Source organism: Tribolium castaneum, chromosome 10 (assembly GCF_031307605.1).
Source record: "Tribolium castaneum strain GA2 chromosome 10, icTriCast1.1, whole genome shotgun sequence".
Taxonomy (NCBI): Eukaryota; Metazoa; Arthropoda; class Insecta; order Coleoptera; family Tenebrionidae; genus Tribolium; species Tribolium castaneum.
Genome location: NC_087403.1, coordinates 3914619 through 3940413, shown reverse-complemented (window position 1 = coordinate 3940413; position 25795 = coordinate 3914619). Strand labels below are relative to the sequence as shown.

At 37.9% G+C, this 25795-nt stretch overlaps 6 protein-coding genes across 11 annotated transcripts; 3 read left to right on the top strand and 3 right to left on the bottom strand.

Annotated features, from left to right (window-relative positions):
- The first annotated feature begins 1365 nt into the window (after nt 1-1365).
- On the top strand, nt 1366-10768 carry gpp (grappa). The gene is made up of 9 exons (XM_001813832.4): nt 1366-1639; nt 2199-2239; nt 2293-2431; nt 3080-3823; nt 3878-4075; nt 4127-4325; nt 4377-6017; nt 6066-6449; nt 8626-10768. Exons 1-9 carry the CDS (start codon nt 1553-1555, stop codon nt 9180-9182), a joined length of 3990 nt encoding a protein of 1329 aa, XP_001813884.2. The 5' UTR covers nt 1366-1552; the 3' UTR covers nt 9183-10768.
- A 46-nt stretch (nt 10769-10814) lies between these two features.
- Nucleotides 10815-13063, bottom strand: Scamp (scamp). Its single transcript, XM_966813.5, has 7 exons — nt 12853-13063; nt 12674-12769; nt 12496-12621; nt 11948-12155; nt 11653-11899; nt 11479-11605; nt 10815-11431 (listed from the first exon to the last, which is right to left on the bottom strand). Exons 1-7 carry the CDS (start codon nt 12907-12909, stop codon nt 11270-11272), a joined length of 1023 nt encoding a protein of 340 aa, XP_971906.1. The 5' UTR covers nt 12910-13063; the 3' UTR covers nt 10815-11269.
- Nucleotides 13064-13682: 619 nt separating this feature from the next.
- On the top strand, nt 13683-16052 carry LOC135267264 (uncharacterized). Of its 2 annotated transcripts, XM_064359439.1 has the most exons (6): nt 13683-13905; nt 13964-14341; nt 14394-14526; nt 14588-14779; nt 14833-15476; nt 15540-16052. In XM_064359439.1, exons 2-6 carry the CDS (start codon nt 14002-14004, stop codon nt 15971-15973), a joined length of 1743 nt encoding a protein of 580 aa, XP_064215509.1. In that variant the 5' UTR covers nt 13683-13905; nt 13964-14001; the 3' UTR covers nt 15974-16052. The 2 variants fall into 2 exon arrangements, 1 of the variants encoding a protein (XP_064215509.1); XR_010335663.1 differs by having other exon boundaries at nt 14397-14526; nt 14833-16052.
- LOC107397880 (uncharacterized) lies at nt 15997-17712 on the bottom strand. 3 transcript variants are annotated; one of them, XR_010335664.1, is made up of 5 exons: nt 17448-17712; nt 17202-17395; nt 16864-17151; nt 16442-16802; nt 15997-16377 (listed from the first exon to the last, which is right to left on the bottom strand). XR_010335664.1 is itself a non-coding variant. In XM_064359441.1 (5 exons), the coding sequence occupies exons 3-5, from the start codon at nt 17256-17258 to the stop codon at nt 16014-16016; spliced, it is 1131 nt and encodes a 376-aa protein (XP_064215511.1). In that variant the 5' UTR covers nt 17259-17326; nt 17379-17395; nt 17448-17712; the 3' UTR covers nt 15997-16013. The 3 variants fall into 3 exon arrangements, 2 of the variants coding, with proteins under 2 accessions (XP_064215511.1, XP_064215510.1); XM_064359441.1 differs by having other exon boundaries at nt 16442-17151; nt 17202-17326; nt 17379-17395; XM_064359440.1 differs by having other exon boundaries at nt 16442-17151.
- A 352-nt stretch (nt 17713-18064) lies between these two features.
- Nucleotides 18065-20348, top strand: LOC660539 (mitogen-activated protein kinase p38b). The gene is made up of 6 exons (XM_008195216.3): nt 18065-18507; nt 18658-18838; nt 18887-19030; nt 19454-19688; nt 19749-19828; nt 19877-20348. The coding sequence occupies exons 1-6, from the start codon at nt 18398-18400 to the stop codon at nt 20189-20191; spliced, it is 1065 nt and encodes a 354-aa protein (XP_008193438.1). The 5' UTR covers nt 18065-18397; the 3' UTR covers nt 20192-20348.
- Nucleotides 20349-20393: 45 nt separating this feature from the next.
- Nucleotides 20394-25669, bottom strand: LOC659623 (beta-1,3-galactosyltransferase 5). 3 transcript variants are annotated; one of them, XM_961230.4, is made up of 3 exons: nt 25491-25669; nt 22870-22948; nt 20394-21782 (listed from the first exon to the last, which is right to left on the bottom strand). In XM_961230.4, the coding sequence occupies exon 3, from the start codon at nt 21778-21780 to the stop codon at nt 20644-20646; it is 1137 nt and encodes a 378-aa protein (XP_966323.1). In that variant the 5' UTR covers nt 21781-21782; nt 22870-22948; nt 25491-25669; the 3' UTR covers nt 20394-20643. The 3 variants fall into 3 exon arrangements, with proteins under 3 accessions (XP_966323.1, XP_064215512.1, XP_015840937.1); XM_064359442.1 differs by lacking the exon at nt 25491-25669 and adding an exon at nt 25336-25463; XM_015985451.2 differs by lacking the exons at nt 22870-22948; nt 25491-25669 and adding an exon at nt 22720-22844.
- Nucleotides 25670-25795: the final 126 nt, after the last annotated feature.

Genomic DNA, 25795 nt, shown 5'->3' with positions numbered 1-25795 from the left:
AACATAGTTTTACGGCTGTAAAAAACAATCATCAATACTTATTACAATTATGGATTGCTCTAATTGGTCAAATTACTAAGTAATTTGTCCGGCAAGAATCACGTGGAGGTTTAGAGCATCCTTGCCAGGAAAAAAGGATATGAGGATGGGAAAACAAAAGGAAATAAAGGAATTATTGGTTTGTGAAATAAAAAATCAACACCAATAAAAAATCTTTATTTGCATGAAAGTTACAACAAGCGGCTTTTATCAATATTAAACGAAATAAAGAATACACAATGCGTTTCAGTATATAATGGTAGTCAAACTACTAAATTCAACACCTCAGTAGATAAACAGAAAAAAAATTCACCTACCTTTATTTATGGCTTCCGCGTTAAGTATTGTTTGTAGCAAGACATTAAAAATAAATTAAAAACAAAACCAATAAAAAAGCTTTATTTGCATTAAATTTAGAGCAAGCAACTTTTATCGATTGAAATTAAAGACAAAATCAGTACGCGACAATAAATTATTATATATATAAATATAAAATTATATATTATATATTAAATATTTATTTATATATATTATATATTAATTATAAAATGTACAATAGATACAAAAGTGATATTTTCGCGCGCCGTCTGCCGATTGGCTAGAAGTTACGACACAGTCACCATGCTCACATGGTAATTTTTTGCAAAAAATAACTTAATTGTAATTCTAAAATTGGGCTAAACTTGGCAGTTTTGAAATAACTTGCGTCCATTGGCAAAAATCCAACTTGACGAGCCGCCTCTGGATGCCAAAAATAGATCAGAGTTGGCGGGTGCACGCACGCACCTTCGTGACAGGTGACTTGTGACGTCATTAGCATTCAATAAAACAATTTGGCGAATTGCAAGTGCTAATTCTAGCCCAAATAACCAATCAATAAATCAATTCAGCAGTATTTGCCTGAGCCTTATTTTCATTTTGCATAAAAAAAAAATTCCCGAGCTTACAACACCTGCGCAATGTTCCAATATTAATAATAAATAATAATAACAAAAAGTCCGCCGTTTTTTGTGTATATGTTATGCGTGTGTTTTGTTTTCTCGAGGCTGCTCAAGGAGCAATAACTTGGTAGAAAAAATGCAGCCCGTTCATTGACTCTGGCAGTATTGCCAAATTGACGAACCATTTAGCAATAAACAAAAAACCTTGAGCAGGATTTTTGCAATGGAGTAGTGCGGTAATGATGTCACAAAAGCAACAATGTGCATGCATAGGTGCATAGTTGCATTATAAATGCATCAAGGCCTACGTGTGGAAAGCAATATCGATAATAGAGCAGGTACAAGTCCGATGCAAACGGAATTCCGTAAACTACCAAAACTGTCAGCAATAAATGATGTTGGGTTGGTAGTACTGTCATAGCACTTGCGCGCTTAACGTGTATGTTCGGCGATGGCGTGTTTTGCTGTGTGAAATCTATTTAATTGTTAAAAAATGTGTTTATAAAGTGGTTTAGTTAGTTCAAATGGTGTTCATATTTAGTGCTAAGGGCTGCGTTAGTTGATATCGACCCATGTGTGCGCTGGAATTGAAACTGCATTCTCCGGCGGGGGCAGAACCAGTATTATACACTTGGCCGTTAACCTCAGGACGAGGAAACGTAAGATAATAATTAGTGCACTTATTAGTGCTCAAAACACCCGACGACGGCCAGCAAAACAAACCCGACCCAATTCCGACCCCAGACAAGCTCCTCCTTATCACCACTTATCAATAATTATCAAGACACTCCGTGCATACAATCAAACGGTACTCTCGTCATTATTACTATTTTTAATAGTTTTGAGCGATTTCTCCGACTTATTACACATGGTACAGTCCCCAATCCGATGACTGGTCGTTTTGACGAAAATCACGTCATGGGAACTCACGACGGTATTTTCGAATTCTTAGCGGGATTCAACAAAAATAACTTGTTTGCATAAGTTTATTTAAAATAAAACGACGCTAAAAATACATCACCTCGTGCGGCAACTCGTGGGAGTTTCATTTACACAAAAAACAAACCGTCCTCAATCAATTATCATTTATCAAACAAAGAACTCCCATTATCACAACCATCATGATAATCAAAACACGTGCTCGTTTGTTTTGGTCTGGTGTCAATTTTAACATCTCAATGTCAACTAACAACTCGCTGATTTTTCTCTCAATTGTAGGACAAACATGATGGTGCCCTTGAGATCGTCGAAACCATCAGGTAATAAATGTTCGTGATTTGTGTTATGTTTCCACACCACCGTCATTTTTTAGATGGGTCTGTGAAGATCTGCCGGAGCTTAAACTGCCGTTGGAAAACAACATTCTCTGTGATTATGATACGAAAGATTACGAGAGTATGAAAAATCTCTGCGATCGGTTCAATCGGGCCATTGACAGCGTTGTTGCTTTGGTAAGCTCTCATCACACAAGTGGAGACCTTGGAGGTGCTTCCTGCATCAATTTTCGCATTAGCATTATCGGAAAGTACAGGAAAATCGCAACCGTACCTGTGCTAAAACTGCAATTTTATTTTTTTCCGGACTGTTATTAATTTTTTTGCAATTAACAATTAGTTTTTGATAATTGCAATATAGTAATGCCGGTAACTCACACATTTCACATTGACCTTCAGTGTCAGCAACCGTAAAAAATCGCGACTATTACGAATGTTCCATCTCATACGAGAATGTATTCTGTATTCTATTCAAAATAAATTTATTTTGTATCAGCCAGATTGATTTATGGACGCGTAATTTTTTCATTTTATTTAAAGTACAAAAAATTATTGGTTTAATTAGCACTTCTCAAATGACGTGTTAATGTGTGACGTGTTAAATTTATTTATAAGACTTGGGACAAAAATGTTTGGAACGTTAGATAATGATAATGTAATACTGTATTATCTTTATACAAATGGGGTGTCTGAAGAAATTCCGTGAGTATACGTAGTAGTGTTTCTGTGAAATTCTAGACCGGAATAACAAGACAACAACTTATTGAATTTCACTGAAATGATTCGCCTCTTATCAGTTGTAAACTAAAAAACTGAATTGTTTAGGAGAAAGGAACGTCGCTGATAGCCCAAAGGCTGAACAAGTACCCGTCCAGAGGGCTCCTCCGCCACATCCTCCAGCAAACGTACAACGCTGCCGTCACCGACCCCGAAAAACTGAACCAATATGAACCGTTCTCCCCTGAAGTGTACGGCGAAACATCCTACGATCTAGTCTGCCAAATGATCGATCAAATCGACGTGACATCCGACGACGTGTTCATCGACTTGGGCTCAGGAGTGGGTCAAGTGGTTCTCCAAATGGCTGCGGCGACGCCGTGCAAAGTGTGCTTCGGCATAGAACGGGCCGAAGTTCCAAGCAGATACGCCGAAGCCATGAACAAGTATTTCCGGACGTGGATGTCCTGGTACGGGAAGCGATACGGAGAGTACAAATTAATAAGGAGCGATTTTTTGACGGAGGAACACCGCGAGAAAATCAACCAAGCAACGATCGTTTTTGTTAACAATTTCGCGTTCGGACCGGCTGTTGATCACCAGCTGAAAGAGCGGTTCGCCGATTTGAAGGACGGAGCTAGGATCGTTTCGTCGAAGAGTTTTTGTCCGCTGAATTTTCGGATCACCGATCGGAATTTAAGCGACATCGGGACGATAATGCACGTTTCGGAGATGACGCCAATGAAGGGATCGGTGTCCTGGACTGGGAAACCAGTCTCTTATTACTTGCACAGGATTGATCGGACGAAGCTGGAACGGTATTTCCAAAGGATGAAGAAGCCACAGCTCAAAGTAATTTTATTTTTTGGTTTTGGTTGACTCAATTGTATACACGTTTGTTAATAGAACGGTGACGATAATGACAATTCACGTAGTGCGCGTGAAAAGGCTAAGAGAGATCTTTCTAAACAGTTGGGGTCGTCATCTGATTCCGACTATGACGACCAAGACAGTAATTATGGACCTACGACACGCAAAGCTTGGTCCGATTATTGTTCCACTAAGGGTAAAAGTAGTCAGTCGGAAGAGGAGGGTAACAACAAGGTTAGTTTTTTATTAAGTGGGGAACAATAATTAATTCTTGCGGTTTTAAAGAATGGAAAGCGACAGCCGAAGAAATTACGGAGAAAAATACAACGTGGGAAAAATCAAGCCAATGGTGAAAAGGCACAAAAGACGGGACCGAAATCTCGCAGAGGAAGAGTGAAGAAAGGTGGGAAACCAAAGAAGACGATCAAAATCAACGGCTTGGATCTGCTACACAACGAAACACTTCTGAGTACATCCCCGCAAGGTATAGTTTGTTGTGACTTTATTTACTTAAAAATGCTAATTTCTTGTATAGCGATAGGTAAAAAGCTTCCACCAGCACCTGGTTGTGTCGATCAGCAATTAACAGCATTAAGTACTGAACTCGTTCACAATGAATTAGACATACCTCAAGCCCCAGCAAGTACACCGTACGGTCTCCAGATTCTTTTAGACATGTTTAGAGCTCAATATATGCAAATGTTGAATCAAATGAAACAACCGACTTACAAAACCAGCGTCGAGAATCATATCAAACAAGAGAAAGAAAGAAATAAGAAACTGCAAAACCGTGCCGCCCAACTAGAAAAGCAAATAAAGGTGTTAATCGATGACAGTGTCGCACTCCTGAAGGCCCGTATGAGCGAACTGGGAATAAACGCAACATCACCGGTCGATCTCCTAGCAAAAGCCAAGGAAATCGTGTGCCGCCATAAAGAACTCCAAGCGAAAGCAAGCAAATTGCAAGGCCAAGTCGCCAGTTTGGAGCAAGAACAGAACAATCTGGTCATCCAACGACAACAAGAAATCGTCGAAAAGTACAACGGACGCGACACTTGCCACGACTTATCGCCGATCGCGACCCAAGAATACATTTTACGCGAAATATCCTCAACCCTCGCCCACCGCAAAAAACTCCACAATCAAGTGTCGCGTCTCGAAGGCGAGCTCCTCTCCCTAGAGAAAGCCAACGAGGAGCGCAAACAAGCACAAGCTCTAGCCACGCGCCAGCAACAAACACCCAGCACGAAATCGTCGCGAAAATCCCGCGAATACCGCGCCAGGTCCCAAGACTGGCCCGACGTGCCTGACATCGCCAAAATCGAAGAACAAAACCCCGAAATCCTCGCCCAGAAAATCCTCGAAACGGGGCGCAAAATCGAAGCCAGTAAAATGTCAGCGAACTGCCGGAAAATCAACCTCGTCCGCAACAACATGCCGGCCCCCTTACCGGTGCCAAAGCGTCAAAAAACGAGCTATTCGCTACCACCAACCCAGAGCAGCGCAACTCGGGCCCAAGAACCGCCAAGACTGGCCGACTTCGAGGACCGGCTCAAAAGCATCATCACGTCGGCACTGAACGAAGACCAGCAAAACCGCAACCGGGCGCAGTCTGCCTACCAGCAGCAGCAAAACTACGTCAATTTCCAGAACGACAAACACAAGTTTGCTAAATACAATCGGTGCGAAACCGTGGTCAAACAGAACGAGGAGCGCAGTTTCGCCCAACAGGAAGGTCTCGCCGGCATGATGGAGTCGTACCGGACGGAAGTGCCGAAAGTCTCGCCGCATGTGGCAAGACAAGTGGCGCCGGAACAGCCCGACTATACCCAAGTGTCTCCGGCCAAGCTAGCGCTGAGACGCCACCTGTCCCAGGAGAAGTTGGCCGCACAACACCACAGTTTTAGCTCGTCGGACGGCATCGTCGCCACGCGAACCATCGGCGATTTAATGTCCGGCGAGATTGAACGGACGTTGGAGATCTCAAACCAGTCGATCATCAACGCTGCCGTCGACATGAGTGACATCCAAGGCACAACGACGCTGACATCGAGATCCGTGGTCAATGTGAACCTCCCCCCGCGGCCGGAGCGCGTCAAAGTCAACAACGAGACGAAGAAAGCGGAGCCGATGCGCCAGGTCTACAGCCCGATATCGCGGCCGTCGTCCACCGAGGGTACCACCACCCCCAGTCAGTTGAATTGTTTAAGAACGACAGTTTCAGGTCTGGAAGGCTTGGCGTACACGCCGCTTCCGCGCGCCGATATCCGGCCGTACCACGAGTCGTACTTTACCGACGTCAAGCCGCCGATTGAGGGCGAAATCCGCGGCAATTTCGTGGCGGAAGGCTTGGCTGCCAGCTTGCAAGCGCGTGTCTTAAGCGGCCCGCAAATCAAGGAAGAGGTGGACGTTTACGACCGGAGAAGTTGCGTGCAACCAAATGTGCTATACCAGGACCATAATGGCTCGACTATCAAAAGCGAGGGCGTCAGTGATTGTCAGTACAAACGGGAGTCGCCGATTATACAAGGGCCGATTCGCAATTCGCTGAAGCGGCGGCTAGTGGACGAGCAAGAGCCGGCACGGGTCCGGAAGTGCAACGAAGAAGGTAAGAAGAAAGATGAAATATTTGCTGTTAGTTTCGGTATTCTTTGGAGTTTATTTAGTTTAGCTTATTTTACATTATCCTGTTTTGTTTTGTTTGTTTTAAGTAGTTTATTAGAGTTAGACTGAACTTTTGTTAGGAATAGTGGTGTTTTTATTTGTTGTTGCTTTCAAATTACTACTAACACTTCAACAATATACCGTGTCGTTATTTTCTTTTTTTGAAATTTTGTATTTCCAGAACGATGGATAGCTTTAATTACCAACACTAAAATAAATAGGCTTTTTTCGTTCTTTTGACTAAGATTTATGAATTTACCGGCGTTTTGCTTTGTTTTGCCATAACGTATAACTAACAATTTTTACACTGGAAAAAGACATTGTTTATTTCCTGTTACTTGGACACTCAATCGTTTTTCGATTTTTCATTGTTTTCGTTGGAGCAGTACCGAAGTACAGCGCAAAAAAATATTTCAGATATTTCCAACAAACAATATTTCCATCCCGGTTATAACCACTTGTAGAACTCACCAAACGTCGAGGAGACGGAGGAAACGTTTTTCTGTTAAAATTGATAAAAAAAACGATAACCATTTTGTTTTAATGGACGGGACACTGCACAAATTTTTAGATTTTATTTTCGATTTTTATGAGCAGTTTAGTAGAAAGTGATTTTTTTTATTGGAACTTAGTACCACCAAAATTGTTGGCAACCTACAATTTGTAAAATTTAAAATACGAACGGAAAAAAGAAATACAAATTTATGACGGACGGGACACAAAAAACATCGCACATTTTTATCGTTGAATAGTTGTTATAAAATTCTATTCATTTAAAAGGCACTAATTCCAACAATGCGTAACGACTTCAGATTAAATTACTTTTTGTTTAACGGACGGGACAAAAAAATCTTGTCTATGAAAATGATTAAAAAAAATATTTAGACATGTTTTAATTATTAAAGACTTTAACAATATTAAAATTAGACAGTGGAAATGAAAAATTCTTGGTCTTATGTAACGACGTACGAAACTAGAGCAACATTTATGTTTGCAATCACGGACGGGACAGCAAAATTTACGAAGATAAAAATTCGTATAGTAATTTTGGAACCAAGTATTAATTATTTTTTTTATTGCAAAGTACGTTAAATGTTAAGCGAATCGTCCGTACTAAATTATTTTTATTGAAGTGGGAACAGAGCGAAGTTTTGACGTTGATGAGAGGACCTCTCATTGTCGCGTGGTGAAAAGTTCGGCAATAAAGGAATGAGAAGTGTCTACTTCCCTGATTTTTCTCTTTTTCAGAGTCATTGCTCGGACGTGTAACGGCCATCTTCGCTTAGATTTATTGCCGAATAGTTCCTCACTCGTCAAAGAGAGACTTTAGCACATACGGTCTCAGACGTATGCGCATGCATTTGGTGCTTTTAGGTGATAATGAAAGTTGCGGTCCATCAGAAAGTAAATATGGTACTGACTTATGTTTAGCTCGATGTTTATTGTTGTGATGTGGTACAAATCGGAAATATTGTTACTTTTTTACGTTGTTACTTGTGGGTATTTGCTGCGGTGTGAGATGCTTTGCTTGTTTTTTTTTCAGCTTTTTTAAATTCTTTTTATTTTTAGGACTTATAAATACTTGTTGTGGTGTTGGAGTAAGTTAGTTTAGTGAATTAGTGAAGCAAAACATTATTGCACGATTAAAACTTTTGTCTTATAGCTTCGGCCATACTAAATTTGGTACGAAAAGTTTTTCGTGTTATAATGGCACTTGGTGTTGAAATTCTTATATTTACTGTAGTTTGTTTGCGTTGACTAGGAGGCAGCACATTCAGGCATGCACAATCACACGCGCACAATATAGCGCATGCATAATACCCCTACCATACTAGATTTAGATGGCTGATTAAGTTGGTGGTAAGTAGCTTTGCGCTATTATTTTAATTTTGCTGAGCTCTCTTAATGATTATTATTATTGGTGGCGGTATAGTTTGATTCATTTTAATTCAATCCCACTTGTTAATTCGTTGCTTTCATTTATTATTTCACAGTGTTGGTACTTAATGATTCAATTTGTTTATTTGTGTTTATTATTATACAGGCTTATGGCCTACACCCCCTTATATCCGCCGATAACGCGCGAGCTCTTTGGGAAAGTAAAATGTTTGTTTGTTTAGATGCAGATGTCGAAGAAGAGGGCGAAGAATCAAAATGGCAGGACCGTATTAGTTCAGGTTTCGATCGCTTGGTTGCTTTCGCATCCACCGAGTTAGATAAACGGAGGCGATCGACTGAGGGTAGCGACAGTTGTAACACGTCCCCAGATTCGGGAATAGGTCACGGTGATTTACCACCGTCCTCTTTAACAGTGTCCACTCCGGCGAAACAGGCGTTGAAATTAAACCCAAACTCGAAACCGACTCTTTTTAAAATGCCGAACAAAATTTATTTAGAGAGTCCTCCCCTAATAGGGGAGAGTGGAAACGACGAATCTGGACCACCTCGAACCCCGTCTCCTTCTTCGCTCATCAGCGTTCCTCTAAATTACAGCCCGGAACCACCAAATGAGAAAAGCCAGCCACGTCTGAATCCGGCTTTACTTAAGTACCAACGCGAGGATAAAAAAGTTAAACCGGATCAACACTACAAGAAGAAATTTTATTACAGAGAACAGTGGAGGGATGATTCTTGGCAAAATCGCGACCACGACCGGTATTGCTCGTGGAAAAATTGATAAATTCGCGCGGTTGATTCATTAATTACTACTTTATTTGCGATTTCACACAGCAACAAGGTTGAAGCGGTTTGACTTGTATAGTTAATTTATACACTGTATTTATTTTATTTATACTATTTATCACGTCTATCTGAGCTTTATGCTTTCGTCTGGTGACTTGCTTCACGTTTAAATATTTTTGGCTTCCAGTTTTACCGTTAAACCCAACATTCGTCATATTATGTGTTCACGAGGGACTAATATTTAAACGTGTATGTGAGTCGTTACTGTACCTACGAATTACGAATCGTTGTGGTGTTCAAATTCGAAACTTTGGTTTGAAGTTTTGGTGTCCGGACCACTGCTTCAAATCTGATGCATCGTTTGCACCAAGTGCTAGATGTGGTGTAGATGTTCTTCTTTTTTACTAAATAGATGGTTGACGGACGGTCACGCTAGAGAATTTTCGGTCAACTAGGTAAATTGTACATTTATGTTTTAGCGTAAATAATGGAGACTGTAACTTTGTGTTCATGAAAATTGGAAGGTTTATCGAGTTTCACTATAATTTATTCAATTTGCTTGTAAGGGTATATTAATTTATACTAACGTATTGAAGACAAACACTGCCTATTAAATCTCATAAAACTGTTTTCAAAATTATTAAGTATAATTTATTTGTACATTGTACATATGTTTTTAGACTAGAGCTAGCGAGTTAGGATACATATTGTAAAAAGTATAGTTAATTTAAACATAGGTAATCCACGTGGGGAAGTCGTTGCCTATGTTTTATATTCAAGACCGATTTTTACGTACAAGTGTAATACTGCCATTTCATCATTAATTTCATACATTTATATGAGAAGTATTCGTCATTCGACTTGTACTTGTTTAAAGTGTTATGCTTGTAACTGATTTTAACGTAGTTCATTCGCACGGTCGGTTTTCAATCGTATTTTTTCAAGTGGGGTTTTCAACTTTGTGTACAAAGACTAGGAACTGTCATTGCAAACATTTTAAACATACTTGTATATAGTTGAGATCACAGATTAAGTCAGTTTTTATTACGTTGGACTTATTTTAACCTATATCGCAATTTTGCAAATACAGTTTTTAACTTCGTATTCGGTCCCTTTTTATATTAATAATCAAAGTTTTTTTAAGTGATATTTTGCCTATTTTGTACAAAAGTACTTTTGTTATTTTTATGGTCTTTTGTCTTTTATCAGTTTCATTTGTTGTCTTTCGCATTATATTATAGTTTATTTTTTTAGTACTAAACTTTAATGTTAATACTTTTTCAAGTTTTGTTTGTTGAATTTTATTTCTTCGCACCATATTATTACTGTCATATCCTTGAATCAGACTTTCGTTTGACATTTCATGAAACCCATTATGAAGAAGCCAAAGTTTTATCTAATTCGACGTTTTGTGACTGAATTTACTTTTTTTAATTCATGGTTGAAAATAGAAAGGATAGCTCTCAGGATTACTATGAATGTGAATAAGACTAGGAATAGAATGTATGTTACATGTAAACAATAAGTTGGTAATTATGGTATCCTTTTAACTGCCATTAATTTAATAAACACTTCTATGTATGTTCGTTTATTGGTGCTCTCCTGGACCTCAATGAAACGCAAAAACGGTTTTTTATAATATATTAGTGTATCTTACATGTTACAAAACAATAAGAAAACTGGAACGAATGAACAGATTAATAAAATCAATATACAAAGTACCGGATAATCATTACATAAATAACACAGACAACTACTCTAGGATATTATTCAGTGATGAAAAAAGATTAATTGTAACAAAGCCTATGATTAAGTACAAGCTGTGTTTTGTTTATCAAATGATTCTTAAACCATTAGGAAACTAATGCAAAAATATATATTTACAATACAACCTAACAATTCCGACTTCTCCAGACATAGATTTTCATCAGAGAAATATACATATTTATATAACAAAACCATAGACATGTGATTTTCAGTTTAATTCACGTTCACAAGTGTTTTAATTTGAATAACAATCAACGCAATTAAAAAAGACTAAATACTGAGAAAGATCGAAGAGTACAACAGTTGGACTAATCTTTAGTATCTAGGATTTGTGTTTTGGCTAAACTGTGATTGCACAGCCGCTGCAGCGACGTTACTTGCAGCGTTTCGCACATGCTGATTACGCAGAAACTCAGTCGTGAATTCTTGTTGAGCTTTGGCTAAACTAGCTCCGGTACTCCTGTACATGCGATGAATCTAACAAAAAATAATAATAATGGGAACAAAAATAAATTTGGACGCACCTTCGTGATCAAAAACAAGTCAGCAGCTGCTGCACACCCAAACCCTGCTGCAATAATCAGCGCCAGAATTCCTTTGATTATGCTCCAGGCTTCGTTATTGAACGTTTTAATGGCAGTAAAGATCCCACTACAACATATTTTACAAAACTACGTCAAATTTTCGGCAACACTCACATAGTCCCGGAACCGGGAATTCCGATTGCTTGTATAAGTGTAACAACAAACTGAAAGAAGAATATGAAAAAGAACACCATGAAATTGAACGACGAGTCGGAACGGAATGCTTTATATGCCGGTCGGAACCAGCACAAGTAAGAAAACGGGGTAAACAACACCATATACAAAATTCCAAGTCCGATAATCATAAAGTCTAGCAATACTATTCCGCCTAGGACGTTCACCAACATTATTATTCCGTGAACTACAAATTCGCAATTCTTATCAAAGTCATTCAAAACACGTAACTTACATATCCAAAGATAGTACAAGTAACGCACTATTTTTTGGAATTCTAAAGGTATATCCACTTGGATGTCTTGGTAGAAGCACGGTTGAAAGCAACACTGTTCGGGAAGAGGCGGCCAATTGTTACGTCTTACATTATACGACGATTGCCGCATTTCTTCCTCCCGTCGAGCTAACTCTTCTTCCTTCCTCTCCAGCTCTTCCTGACGTCTCTAAAACCAATTTTGTGTTGAGCTAAACCTCCAGATTAAATAAACTAAAAGTGGCATGACATGACATAAGATAACACAATATTGTTACAATAAAATTAATTTCCGTACGTATAAATATCAAAAATAAATTAAGATAATGCTAGCAAGCATTAATTAACACAAAAAATAAAAACACGCTCATTTAACCCTTTCTATTTGCATTTTCTCGCAAATGACGTAAGTATGCAAGATTTCAGTTCATTCAGACACCAGTAACCCCCTCAATTTGGCTGGGAAAATATGCGAGTTATGGACAAAACAAGTTTAGAAACGCATGATTTGCTTGAAATTTTGGACCTACTTGCAGCTCTTCCGTGTTGAGAGCCGGCTTGGGCTCGTGTATCTGTTGGCCGCTTTTGGTGTAGGCAGGTGGTTCTTGTGTCGGCTGCATGATCGCAGGCGTCGTGTTGGGTTGGTTGTACCCCATCTAGAAAAAATAGTTTGTAAAAAGCGCCCCTTTGGTGCAAGACAGGACGTACAGGCCTTGTGTTTTGGGGTTGATTATCAAACGGGTTGTAATCATTGACATTGATTTGGGCATTGGTGTTCCTGGCAACCTGTTGAACCGAAGGATCCTGAAAAATCGTAACATACGTCGTTACATTTTAAATGTATCTAACGATTAATATTGTCATGGTGGTTGACAGTTGGAACTTACCGCAAAAGGGTTGTCAATTGTTGGCTCACCGAAGGGATTATCGTCAAAACCGGACATTTTTTCTAAAATATTTGTCTTCGTTCTGCAAACAACGGATCTTGAAAGCGATTTCTAATCTTATCTACAAATCCATTATCGTTTTTGACAGGACACCATATTTTAATTTTTAGCCATGTTGACACTTGTGGTGATCATGCGCACGACAATTTTTACGGCTATCCTTGTTTGAAACACACCTTGCAATGTAACAAACGGAGACAAAAACGTGGTTTAATGGCACGGCACACGGTGTCGCTGCGCAATTTCCCAGTGGCGTAGGTGTAAAAGTTCATAAAGCTAGTTATTATTAATTAATAATTATTATTTATTAGTTTAAAAAAATCAATTTTCAGCAGCTGTTCATTGACCGTATCGGATATCGTCTTATTTGTTTTGTAAAAAAATAGTTTAATTTGGACTTAAATAACGTCCGCTCAAATAAACAATGCGTTGTTTTTTAACGTATCACTGGGATAAAGTACAGGGAAATTTATTTATTTAATGAATAATAGATATTTACTTTCTACATTAAGAAATTACAACTCCGATTACGAACAAGCTAGCGTAAAAAGACGCAATTCTATTGCATTCCACTGAAAATCGGAATATTTTTTCTAATAGATTTCTGTTAAAAAAAGCTAAATATTAATTAATTAAACATGTAATATCAGACAGTGCGTGCAAATATTAATAATAATTAATTTAGCTGCGAGACTACGAGCAAATACGAACTCAAAAATTCGAGGTTCGAATCTCCCTTTCAATCATTTTTTTTTTCAAGCAAAAATATTATATTAATAATACGCGCTATCAGTGTGACGTAGACATTTGAGGTAGGTCAGCACCTTAAAGCTAAACAATCGCCATTTTCAATGCTTTTCTTATGGGCATTTAAAAGTTTTTCGTATTTCTTTAATGCTAGAAGTGTAGGAACATTACTTTTACAGAGAAATGATAGCTATGAAAAATGCAATGTCGTTTCTTAAAGATTTTAGCAACTGAGCTAATATTTCTGTAAGTTGAACACATAAATCCTTTTCTAACCTAACTTTTTTCAAACTTCAAAATTCAGTTTTTCTTAATTTGGACATCATATTGATGTAAATTATTATGTGGCCTTTTAAAACTGAGGGAAAAATGGTTTGCCACACTAATGACATTGGATTTCTTCTGAATGACGAATTCATGGGGTGCAACCGGCGCAACCCCAATAAACGGGTTGTTTTCTGTCCCCCTCCCCCATCACGAGGGATGAATAGCAGGTATACGAGGGTAGAGGGTTCAGGCACATACATGGTTGAAAGTAGTACGGGTTGTGAGTTCTGTGCTTCTTTCGTGAGTGTCTTTTGTTATCGTGTTTTTTCCGATCGTTCTCCATATCTTCGTGTTCTTGAATTTTTAAAATTCTGTTTTTCCAAGACATTATCTCATTTTTGTGGTACATCATTAGGTATGATTTGTGAATAATATTTTGTTGCGATACTTTGATAGTTCATGTGTAGTAGGTTTTTACATCACAACTATGGGAATGTGTTGGGCTCCAGATTGCAAACACTATAGTACTCGCGATAAATGCCATTTTTTTAGTTTTCCTAAGTCGGGAAAAGAACGAGCACTATGGAAAAAATTGTTGAGGTAATTTTTAATAGATGTTTTGATATTAATTTTTAATTGCTTGTTTCATTGTTAAATGTAGAAGAGATGTAGAACCCGGACCAGGAGCCTACGTTTGCAGCTGCCATTTTCGGGATGGAAGAAAGGAAAATGGTCCTGAATTATTTTTGCACAATATCGCAAAAAGAGCCTATTTTCAAGTGGAATCTCCAGAAAAAAAAAAGATGAAAAAACAAGGACTCCCTTCTTGTTCTAGTTCCGCTGAATCATTAAGGTAAAAAGTGAATCCTAGTTTTAAATTGATTTACAATTTGATCATTTGAATAGTGTTGATATACCGGAAGAAACAGTACCATCGACAATGAATTTAGAGGAAGTGCCATCGACGTCTACAGCCGTAGTTGCAGCACCAGCAGATATAATTCAAGATGCTCCGTTAGAATCTATGGGTGTGCAAGCACCCTTGGTGTCACATGCGGCTCTTGAAGCAGAAATGTATTTTCTCAAAAAGGAAAATGCTGAACTTAAAGCAAAAATACAATATCTGACAGTACGATTTTGCTATGAAAATGTTCAAGGAAATGACAAACTCATTGTTTTATATACCGGTCTTCCCAATAGCCAGATTTTCGAAGCATTGTTTCACTTAATCGAAAAGTTGGACATAAAATATTACCACAAATGGACAGTCCAAAAGTTAACTAGAATTGACCAACTCTTTTTAACCCTAGTAAAATTACGACTCAATTTCCCTCAACTTGATTTGGCGCAACGCTTTGGGGTTGCCCAAAGCACAGTTTCTAATATTATTTTAACATTTGTCCATGTAATATATGAAATTTTATATAAACAGTTTATGACGACAATGCCTTCGCGCGAAAAAAATAAATCTTGCTTGCCAACATGTTTTAGCAATTTTACTAATTGTAGAGCAGTTCTAGATTGTACCGAAATTTTCACTGTGGTATCACGTAAGTCTATGTCAACACAGAAATTAACATATAGTACTTACAAACATCATAATACTTTCAAAGGGCTAATTGGAGTTGCACCCAATGGTGTCATCACATTTGTAAGTGATTTATACGTGGGATCAACTTCTGATCAAAAAGTTGTTTTAAATTGTGGAATAATCGACATGTTAAAAACTGGAGATATGATTTTAGCCGATAAGGGATTTTTGATCCAAAATATTCTGCCACCAGGGGTCACTTTGAATATTCCACCTTTTTTATCAAATGTCCAATTTACACCAGAGCAAGTTAAGTGTACCGAAAATATTGCACGTGCAAGAATACACGTCGAAAGGGCAATACGCCGATTAAAATGTTATCATATTTTAAATTTTTTGCCAGAGTCTTTGTGCCACTATGGAGATATTGTTTTTAAAGCGACTGCCGCTTTAACAAACCTCCAATTTCCATTAATTAAAGAGGTAGCAGAATTGTTTCAGGATTGTGATGATTAAAATAATGTAAAATAAAAACCATCTATTTATATACAGTTTATTATTGTGAAATAAAGGAAATATATTGGTCAAGATAAAATTCTTTTAAAATATTGATATTTTCTGACCACCCCGGATCTTTTTCAATTTGAAATATCTCTGTGCACTTTGGTGTCCACACGACAAAGTAGCAGATACTTCGACCAGTGATGTGCATTTGCCCCTGTACTTGGTGGTAATAATTGTGATTGCTGTTAAGATTAATGTCCTCATTTTCATCCCTCCAATAAAAATATTTTTTATCCTTCAGGGCTTCAGACAAACTGTCAGTGTCCCTATATTTATATGGGCATTTAATTTCGAGAATCCCATCTTCTTCCACTAATCCATCAGGACTTGCTCCCAAAAAGCCTGATTCTTCCAACCTACAAAAAAAAGTAATATTACATTATTCATCTAAGTTATACGTGTTAATTATTTTCGACCTACCAAAATCCCGTCTCTTGGACTTTAAGATTCGTCGCTTCTTCAAATTCTCTGAGCGCTGTCTTCTCGTGGGTCTTACCCCACTGCACAGCAGCAACCCTGTCAAGCGAATAGCCTTCCGCCAAATTTTTAAATAAAGAGGGTGGGAATCTTCGTCTACTGCAAGCAGATAGTACCATGCCAAACCTGCTGGCCGTTAAACGATGTTTCCTTGCTACATGCCAATTTTCGTTAACATGTTGGCCCCGAGTGCACGCCTCAACCAGTTTAATGCGTGCCTCATCTATTCTGCACTTCTCCAAAAGAAACTTTTGTTTGTCTATGGCCTGCACGTATTCTAAGCTTTGTAGAATTTCTTCGATATCTGCAATAATTTTTCTGGCTTCTTCACTTGCTTCTGGTCTTAGGAGCCAAGTGAAGCCCACCACATTCGTGACGCCTATTTCGGCACGGAACTGAATAATTTCGTCCTCAGTAGAGGACCTAGACAGTGCCGTATAGTTTGATAATTTCGGCTTGTAAACATCAGCTAACTTAATGACTTCTGTTTGTGGTGTTGTTTTTGATGGGGCACTCCACTGACACTCAATGTCAGTAGCACTTACATTATAATGAGCATAATATAATGCTGCAGCCATATGATGGCAAGCCACGTTGCCCCTTGGGCAGGTACAATGTGCCGTCTTAACCCCTTCTTCTAGGTCATATGAAATCTAAAACACACTTTGTAGAAGAAATGTCTAACAGTTAAATAAATACAAACCTCCACAGTATAATTTAGCTTTTTCATGCTCGGTAGAACTTCTGCAGAAATTCTCATCGGTTGTACTGTGCCATCAAACCTAAATTTGGTGACGTGACCGCTGGTAAAAGCATTTTCTCCCCGAACTAAAAAGCGATTACCGTCCCCAAAAAATTTCGCAATAAAGTGAAACTTAACAATGTGCTTTTCTGCCACTAAAATGCATAAATATAATAGTTTCTCAAAGTATAATTAAAGCTTACTCACTTTCTCACCGACAACGTGGTTCCCTGTATTCTTTTATAAAGTTCGTATTTTCACAAAAAGTCACTTCTAAATTAAATTAAAGTCTCTAGTGGCACAAATTACACCCGCTGCAGCTATTTGACACGTTATTAACGCACAAACACAACCAAAAAACCGAAAAACGTATTACACCACATGTAAAAGACTGGTTGTTTAGCTTTGAGCAACTGACCTACCGTAATAAGAGTGGGGAGGTGACGTCACGACTGATAGCGCGTATATAATATTAACAAAAACAAACAAAGAAATTAATTAATATTTAACAAAGCTGTGGTAACACTGCAAAAAACTAAAAAAAATAAACAGTAACTAGAGAAGGGAAACTAAACAAAGTTCTTTAATGAAGCGAGTTTGAAATTGTATAAAATAATTGGTTAATTATTGAGAAAGACGAAGTCAAAAATTCGATAGATGTTTCTGTGTTTTTTTTTAACCAAGCTAAGTAATTTCTATTGTCAGTTACGACAAGAAAACATTTTAATGTTTAATAAAATTTTGTTTAATAGAAAATTGACTACAAGTAGTAAAAGTGAACTTTGACTGCAATAAATTAGTTGTAATGTAGTGCTGTAGCGATGCAACTGACACGTTCGTATAAAAATGTAATCAGTGCGATTATCAGTTTGCAAAAGTTGGCTTGAACCAGGCGTAAAACTCGATCCAATCGTGAAAATCTAAAATTAAATTGGAAAAAACACAGTTGCGAAGCAAAGTTTGCGTTTAAATCGGTTGTACTTAAAGTTAGCTTTGTTGTTTTGATGTAATTAAAGAAAACGTAAACATGTCACTGTCTCTGTCGGCTTGTCTCTCTTTCTAACTTGTGATTTTGTTCTGCTGCGTTCGTCTATTTCTACTCTGTCAAAAAAGGTGCTGGTGAGGTTCCGAAAATCTGACGATTTTCCAAAAATCCAATGAAAATGTCGGGTTTTCACAAAGTGGAAGTCAACAAAACCGTCTGGGAAGTACCCGTGAGGTACCAAATGCTCTCAGCGGTGGGTTCTGGAGCATACGGCCAAGTTTGGTACGTAATTTTAACACCTACCCACTTCTATTGCTCAATCATCTCAGTTTCACCACATTCGCACTCGTTTCTCACCCAATTTTCAAAAATAACACCCCCTTTTGAGGTTAGATTTTTAAAGCGCACACCTTAACCTATTTCGGTTCACAGCTCAGCTGTCGACACTTACTGTAATAAGAAAAAAGTTGCCATAAAGAAGTTAGCTCGGCCTTTTCAATCAGCAGTTCATGCCAAAAGGACGTACCGAGAACTAAAACTGCTCAAACACATGAGACATGAAAATGTCATAGGCTTATTGGATGTTTTTTACCCACAACACGATAATAGCCAGGTGAGGGGGCTGTCCTCCAGTGCCACTCCAACCAAATCTGCATTTTAGATCTATCTAGTCACGCACTTAATGGGGGCCGATTTAAACAACATCATACGTACCCAAAAACTCACCGATGATCACGTGCAATTTTTAGTATACCAGATCTTACGCGGGTTAAAATACATACACTCGGCAGGGATAATACATAGGGTAAGATAAACAGAACACATAAACAGTGAAATCTCCAATAAGCGGACACCGACGAGGTGTCCGCTTAAGAGAATCAATATTTTCAGTCCGAATTTGAATTAGTTTAACACTAATTTTTTGTCATAATAATAACCATTTAATGAATAAAACGCGTGTGTATGACATGGTGTCCGCGTAAAGGAGAGATTCTGTTTCCACGCATCGTCCGCGTCCGTTCATTGGAGAGTCCAAAAAAATACATAAGCGCAAAACGGGGCCACAAAATTGTGTTTGTTAGAAGGGTCCGCTTATAGGAAGTGTCCTTTAAGAAAGATTTCTCTGATAAATCAATAGACATGAATGTCGTGTTTTTATGAAGTTAGATAATTTCTATTAATACTGTTTAAGTGTTACAATTACGAGTATTTATTGCAAGTGTTCAAGGACTTGAAGCCGTCAAATATTGCCGTAAACGAAGACTGTGAGTTGAAAATTTTGGATTTCGGCCTTGCCAGGCCAACTGAGACCGAAATGACGGGATATGTGGCAACTCGGTGGTACAGGGCGCCTGAGATAATGCTAAACTGGATGCACTACAACCAGACAGTTGATATCTGGTCAGTTGGTTGCATCATGGCCGAACTGTTAACCGGACGTACGTTATTCCCAGGAACAGATCGTATCCTTTGTCACGTTGATGCGTAATTATTTCAGTAAAGTGCTTCCTTAACACTTCTAGACATCCATCAACTCAACTTAATTATGGAAATCCTGGGCACGCCCAGTGACGAATTTATGCAAAAAATCACCTCTGAGAGTGTAAATATGACGGGGTTTATCAGTTACTGTCTCATACAAGTATTGCAGGCCAGGAGTTACATAAAGTCGCTGTGCCCGTTACCTAAGAAAGACTTGAATCAGTATTTTCTGGGCGCCAATCCCCAAGCCGTCCATCTGTTGAGTCTTATGCTGGAGCTGGATAGCGATAAGAGGATCACTGCGGAAAGGGCGTTGGCACACCCGTACTTAGCGGCCTATGCCGACCCCAACGACGAGCCCATCTCAGCGCCTTACGATCAAAGTATTGAAGACATGAACCACTCGGTTGAAAAGTGGAAAGAACTAGTTTTGGAAGAGATCAAATCGTTCGTCTACAAACCGCCACAAAATGAAGAGTCGTAAACTAATTGCTCACGTTTATAAATAATTTATCGGTTCTCCTTTATACACCCAATTGTTCTGTACATTAATCTGATTAATTTTTGCGTTATTGCAGCTTATTGTTTACCAGTTTTGTAATTTAGTATAGCGTTAATAATAAAATATAATGCGGTTACAACTCTATTGTTTTTCAAGGGAGGAAGGAAGGAAAGAACGAACCGAATCGACTTGATAACTTTATTTACAATAATAATAATGTTTATTCAGGGGATATAAAAATGAGTTCTAATTATGCAACTTATTTATTTATATAATTTTAAAATTTTTTTGATTGATAATTAATTACAGTACAAATAAACTGTGATGTTCATGTGAGAATTGTACAGTTGATGAGATTCACCAATAATTTAACTTAAGTAAAATACTGTTTGTGAAAATGTACACAATTGAAAAAAAATTGTCTCGATCACGCACTATTTCTTGCACTTTGCGGCAACGTCGTGTAGCTTCTTCCACAGGTCGTACTGCTCCACACCTTTGACCATGTGTATGCTGATGCCCTTCTGCACGCTGCACGGGGTTAGAGAGACTCTTTTGTTTAGGAATTCCGGGGCGTGCACGCGCTTGATCTTCAAGCTGTTGGCCACGATTCCGGTAACGAACACATCCTCCAGCTTGAAGTAGGTGTGATTAAGCGCCGCCACGTACAGCTCTTTGGACAGCCGCGCGGGCAGCAGATACGCGGGCCCGGTGGTAAAGTCGGGAAAGACCGCCGGTTTATACTGATTAGGCGAGATGTAGTACTTGGATTTTTTGTTTCTGATCGGTTTCCACTTCTTGGCCAAGCGGCCATAGATCGTCCTTTGCTCCGGACTGTGCTTTGCAATGAAAGCCAGCAGCCGGGAGACGTTAATAAACATGTCGTCGTCAGTTTTAAGTACAAAAGCTGCTTTTGGACAGTAGTTATCCACCCATTCTAACATCGAAATCGTTTTAAGAGTAAGATTGTCATATGTGTCTCGGAACTTCCCCCGAATTATATCACCGTACAAGTATTGCTCCTTCTCTATGTTGGCGTTGACCGTCTCGTTCGAAATCGACCCTAACATAAATGCTATAGCTACGTCTTTTCTGCTCGCGAAGTGGCCCCAAGTCTCCCGAATCGCCATTCGGGCGCTTTCGTGGCTGGGAGCCGACGTTATCGCAATCAACAACTTTAAATCTCTGCCTAACTCGGGGCAGATCTGCGAACTGACGTCCACATGACCGGCCTCGTATATTATCTCAGCGGCGACTCCCCGAGTTAGGTCGGGCTGACTGCTGTTTGTCGCATTTGTCAGCGTGCGAACTGCTGGCAATTGGGGCGCTTCAGACGAGCCGCCGCTGTTCGAGGAAGGCGGCGCCACGGTCATGTTCTTCGCCACTTCAGCCTGGGTCGTGTTACCTTGGAATGCGCGAATTTCGGATGATACTAACGTACGTAGGGGTGAAGCTGTTGTCGTCAATTGGGGGGATGTTATATATGCCACGTACAGTAGACATGACGCCGTCGCTAGAACTAAAATCGCCATGTGCAGCAACCGCACTTGGGCGAGCCATGGCACCCCCATGCCTGCAACACACAAAAATAGTGGTCACAGTTAAAAAACTGCACCTAAACAAATACAGTAAAACCTCCCAACAACGGACACCTACCAGAAATCTTTAATTGTCCGCTGTTGAGAGGTGTCCATTAAGAGAGGTTTTACTGTAGTTAAAAAAATCATTGATAACATCATTAATTTTAAAGTCCCACGACCTGGTACTGAATTAAAAATGTTTGTTTTTACGTTTCCATGAAATAATTTTTTTAGTTAATTTGTTACGTTTTTAATCACAATCGTGTCAATTTCGTTTTTACGACCAAAAAACAATTTCCAAATGAACTTAAATTAGTTTGCAATAAATATATTGGCCATCATAATTTATGCTTAATTTTATTGCGGATAATTAGTCTAGAGATATCAGACAAGAGACTATGACCGCGAATTTTTCAAGATAATAAATTAGATAACTAGATTAACAAACTGAATTTGTAGCGGGTTAAAAACACGTTAAACAGAGATTAAATAATTTGCAGAATCCGGAAAATCTAATAAGTTTGATAAAATTAAACAATAAAAGGCTTAATTGACGCATACGTTTGTGACATTATCTCTAATTTATGGTTTTGAAAAAGTGTAGAAAACATTAGTGCGAGTCCGCATTATCTTTAGACACGAACAGGTCACATGGTCCCAACGATTTCCCTAAGTTTAAATGTTAAAACCACAATTTTAATATTTTATATAACACGCAAAAGAAATGATTCACTTATTTGTTGGTTTTTGTAATGAAGGTCGTACCTGCATCATTAAAATAATGCAGTTGTTGATACTGCAAAAAACTAATTTGTGATAATAGCAGCAGACGAACAACTAGTTTTATACTTATGCATTCATAATGTTTTTCGTTGTTTCAAGCCAAATTAATAGCCGACAATGAAACTACATTTAATTTTTGCTACTTACATGGAAGCAACATAATCGCCTAAAGCACTGTATGTAGTAGAACAATAATTTTGCACCGAACAAAAAATTGGAGCTGCCGTTCGGGTTATATACAGCCAATAAATCAAATTTTGGGGATTAGTAATCTCAAGCCACTGATAAAATACTTACCAATTACTTGTAAAAAATTATTTTTGTTCTGTAGGAGAATCGATGTGGTAACACATCAGACGACATGACGGTGTCAAAACTGAAACCAAATAATTTGTTAGAAAATGCTCACAAAAGTTATATTTTTATAGCTACAAAGAACTTAGTGTTATCTGCAATTAACGCATTCGGTGAAATGAGTATTGTAATTTTTTATAATAAATAATATTATCCAAAGTCGTACTAAAATTTCGTTCTATGACACAATGACCTTCCCAAAGTATTTATTCGTAAGCTTTCAAGGCGCCCAACAATGGTACGTAATTAATTTTCTACAAATTACTAATCATAAATACGAGATAAAAGAATTATCCTTGAATTTAGTAACACGATGCTGGTTTGTTCCACTCCAACATCCAGCCGGTTTGTAAAATCATTTTGATAATGAATAATAAATTGAAGCTGGATAACCACTAAATTTAGAAAATTCCTTAAATTATTTCCTTGTGGTTCACACAGCGATTACTATTCGTCGGATGCCTTATGCAAACACAGACGTCACGCACAAATAAGTACTTCCAGGAAAATTTGTCGCGGCTGCAAAGCACCAGAAACTGCCTTCGTTTTTTATTCACATATTTACAAGTAAAATAATACTTTTATAATTGATATGGTAAAACACGAATTCTTATTTTATTTGGATTTAATTCTCACTTGAAGATTAATAACATAATAACATTGGTATATGCTGGGAGTGCTGTTTCTTAAAGTAAAACGTTTTGTTGCAAAATAAAATACGTGACAATTAACAGTTTTAATTAACTTTTGCCGCAAAATAATTTACAAAAACTGTTAATTCTTATTGTTGTCGGTGCAGTATTTTCATTAAAGACCCAAAATAAAAAATATTTTGAATCAAATAATTATTATTTCTAAAATATCACTGCTAAAATTATCATTAAAAATTTGATCGTCTTTATACGTAATTTATTTCATCCAAAACTGCATAAACAAAAATATAGTAATCCAATTGTATTTTAAATTTCAAGTAAAGACGTCTTAATCGATACTTTTTTAACGATTAAAAAAATTGGTAAAACCAGAATAAAAGTTAGTCACGTTAGTCATTCATTTATGGAAATCACCATTACTGCAAATAAGGTTCACTGGAAATATTTAACAACTAAAAATTAAACTAATTAAAAAAAACAAAGAAAAAATAAAAAATCAAATTCGTTGCGACGTTTTGACCCTTTAGGAGGTCAAAAAATTGTTTTTTTTGCAAATTTAATTCACTACTTAGTTAATGCAAAATAAGTTTAAGAGTCGGTTTAGAGGACATTTTAATTGCAGTCACATTTTAATTCGAGATTAACTTGACATTTGTCAATGTATTTTAAATGGCAACTTAATGTCGAATTAGTTTAACCCGGAAGTTTTAATTTCGCTTTCTGCCCTGAATGTCCTACAGAAACAAACACAGCAATTCTTATTTCATTTTATTTAAAATACTATTCGCACTGTTTTTTGTATCAGTATAATTTTTACAAGTTGTTGAACTTCAAAAAAGCGAACCCACAAAAAATGAAAATAATTATTGTTTACCAGGACTACTATAATTACTAGTGTTTCCCAGAAACCTGAAAACAATTTTTTCACTAATTCTTATTACAATTGAACATGACTTAATTATTTTGTTTAACGCTGCTGGACAAGTTATCTAATCAAAATGCAAAGCCATTTACAAATTATTTTACCTCAAATCGCAAATAAATATTGCTTCCACAAACTCACTAATAAAATAACTGAGATTTTCCAACTAGTTTTGACAAATTTAGACTGAACGGATGTTTTATCTTTGCCCTTCCTACCCCAACCATAAATCCCAGCGTTGTAAAGATTATTTCTTCCAACTGATGGCAATACTATTGATTTACACAAAAAACACATTAGGTTTATCTTCGGTTTTGTGCAAGAAATGTACACAACCATTGCGCATTATTATCTTATAACGGCCATAAAATGTAAACATTTGGGAGTAATAGTTAAATTTTCCAATCAAAGGGTAAACTTAAATACCAAACACAAATTTATTGCAACTTTACAGCTCCCATGACCTCAAACCATATACCGCCTTAATTTTTACATACACACAGACATGTTTAGGCAAACAAGTACAAGTACAAGCCGCTTTGATCTGAACAGGTGAAAGTTATTATTATCGTCACTTGGAAATTCGGAAGCTTCAGAACTCTTCTTACTGACTATGATCAATGAATAACAAATAATTCAGGAAAACAAAAAAGACCACTAGTGTTGTTAATCATTAGTGTATGGTAACACGAAAAATCAATTAAAATAAACGATTTGTGGGGCCCGTAACTTCCCGGTCGCCCCTTTGTGTAATTTGGAGATTTGGAAGAGTGACGTTGCACGGACGATCAGGCGCTGTTAATTTCCATTATTTTAAAATTGGGGGAAACGTACCTGTCCATGCAGGACACGTTACACAATGAATTAGCCTTGACGACAGTTTCTAAAATTTGCCTTTCGTTTAGCCTAAAACTGATCAAAAAATTGCGCCAAAAGCATATCACTAATCTCTACAGAAACCCACTGTTATCGCGCAAATCGCCACTCACCTGTATTCTGTGTTAGACCATTACGTCTGCAGGAGGTTATACTGTCGAGGAACCCCACAGCCATGCCACCGTCAACATCAACATCAGCGGATGACACACGTCATTGGACCCTTTTTAATCAGTGGCGTACAGAACCGCAAAAAGGCCGAACTGGGAAAATCCACCAACCATTGTTGGAACGCGACCAAGGCGCGCGCGGTTGACCTCAAACTGGCCCCAAAGACTGAGCTGGTCATTAAAATTCGCTTTCTTTGCCGCTAATGAGGACGTTTCGCCAACTGCACTTCTAACCAGCGGCGGTTCGG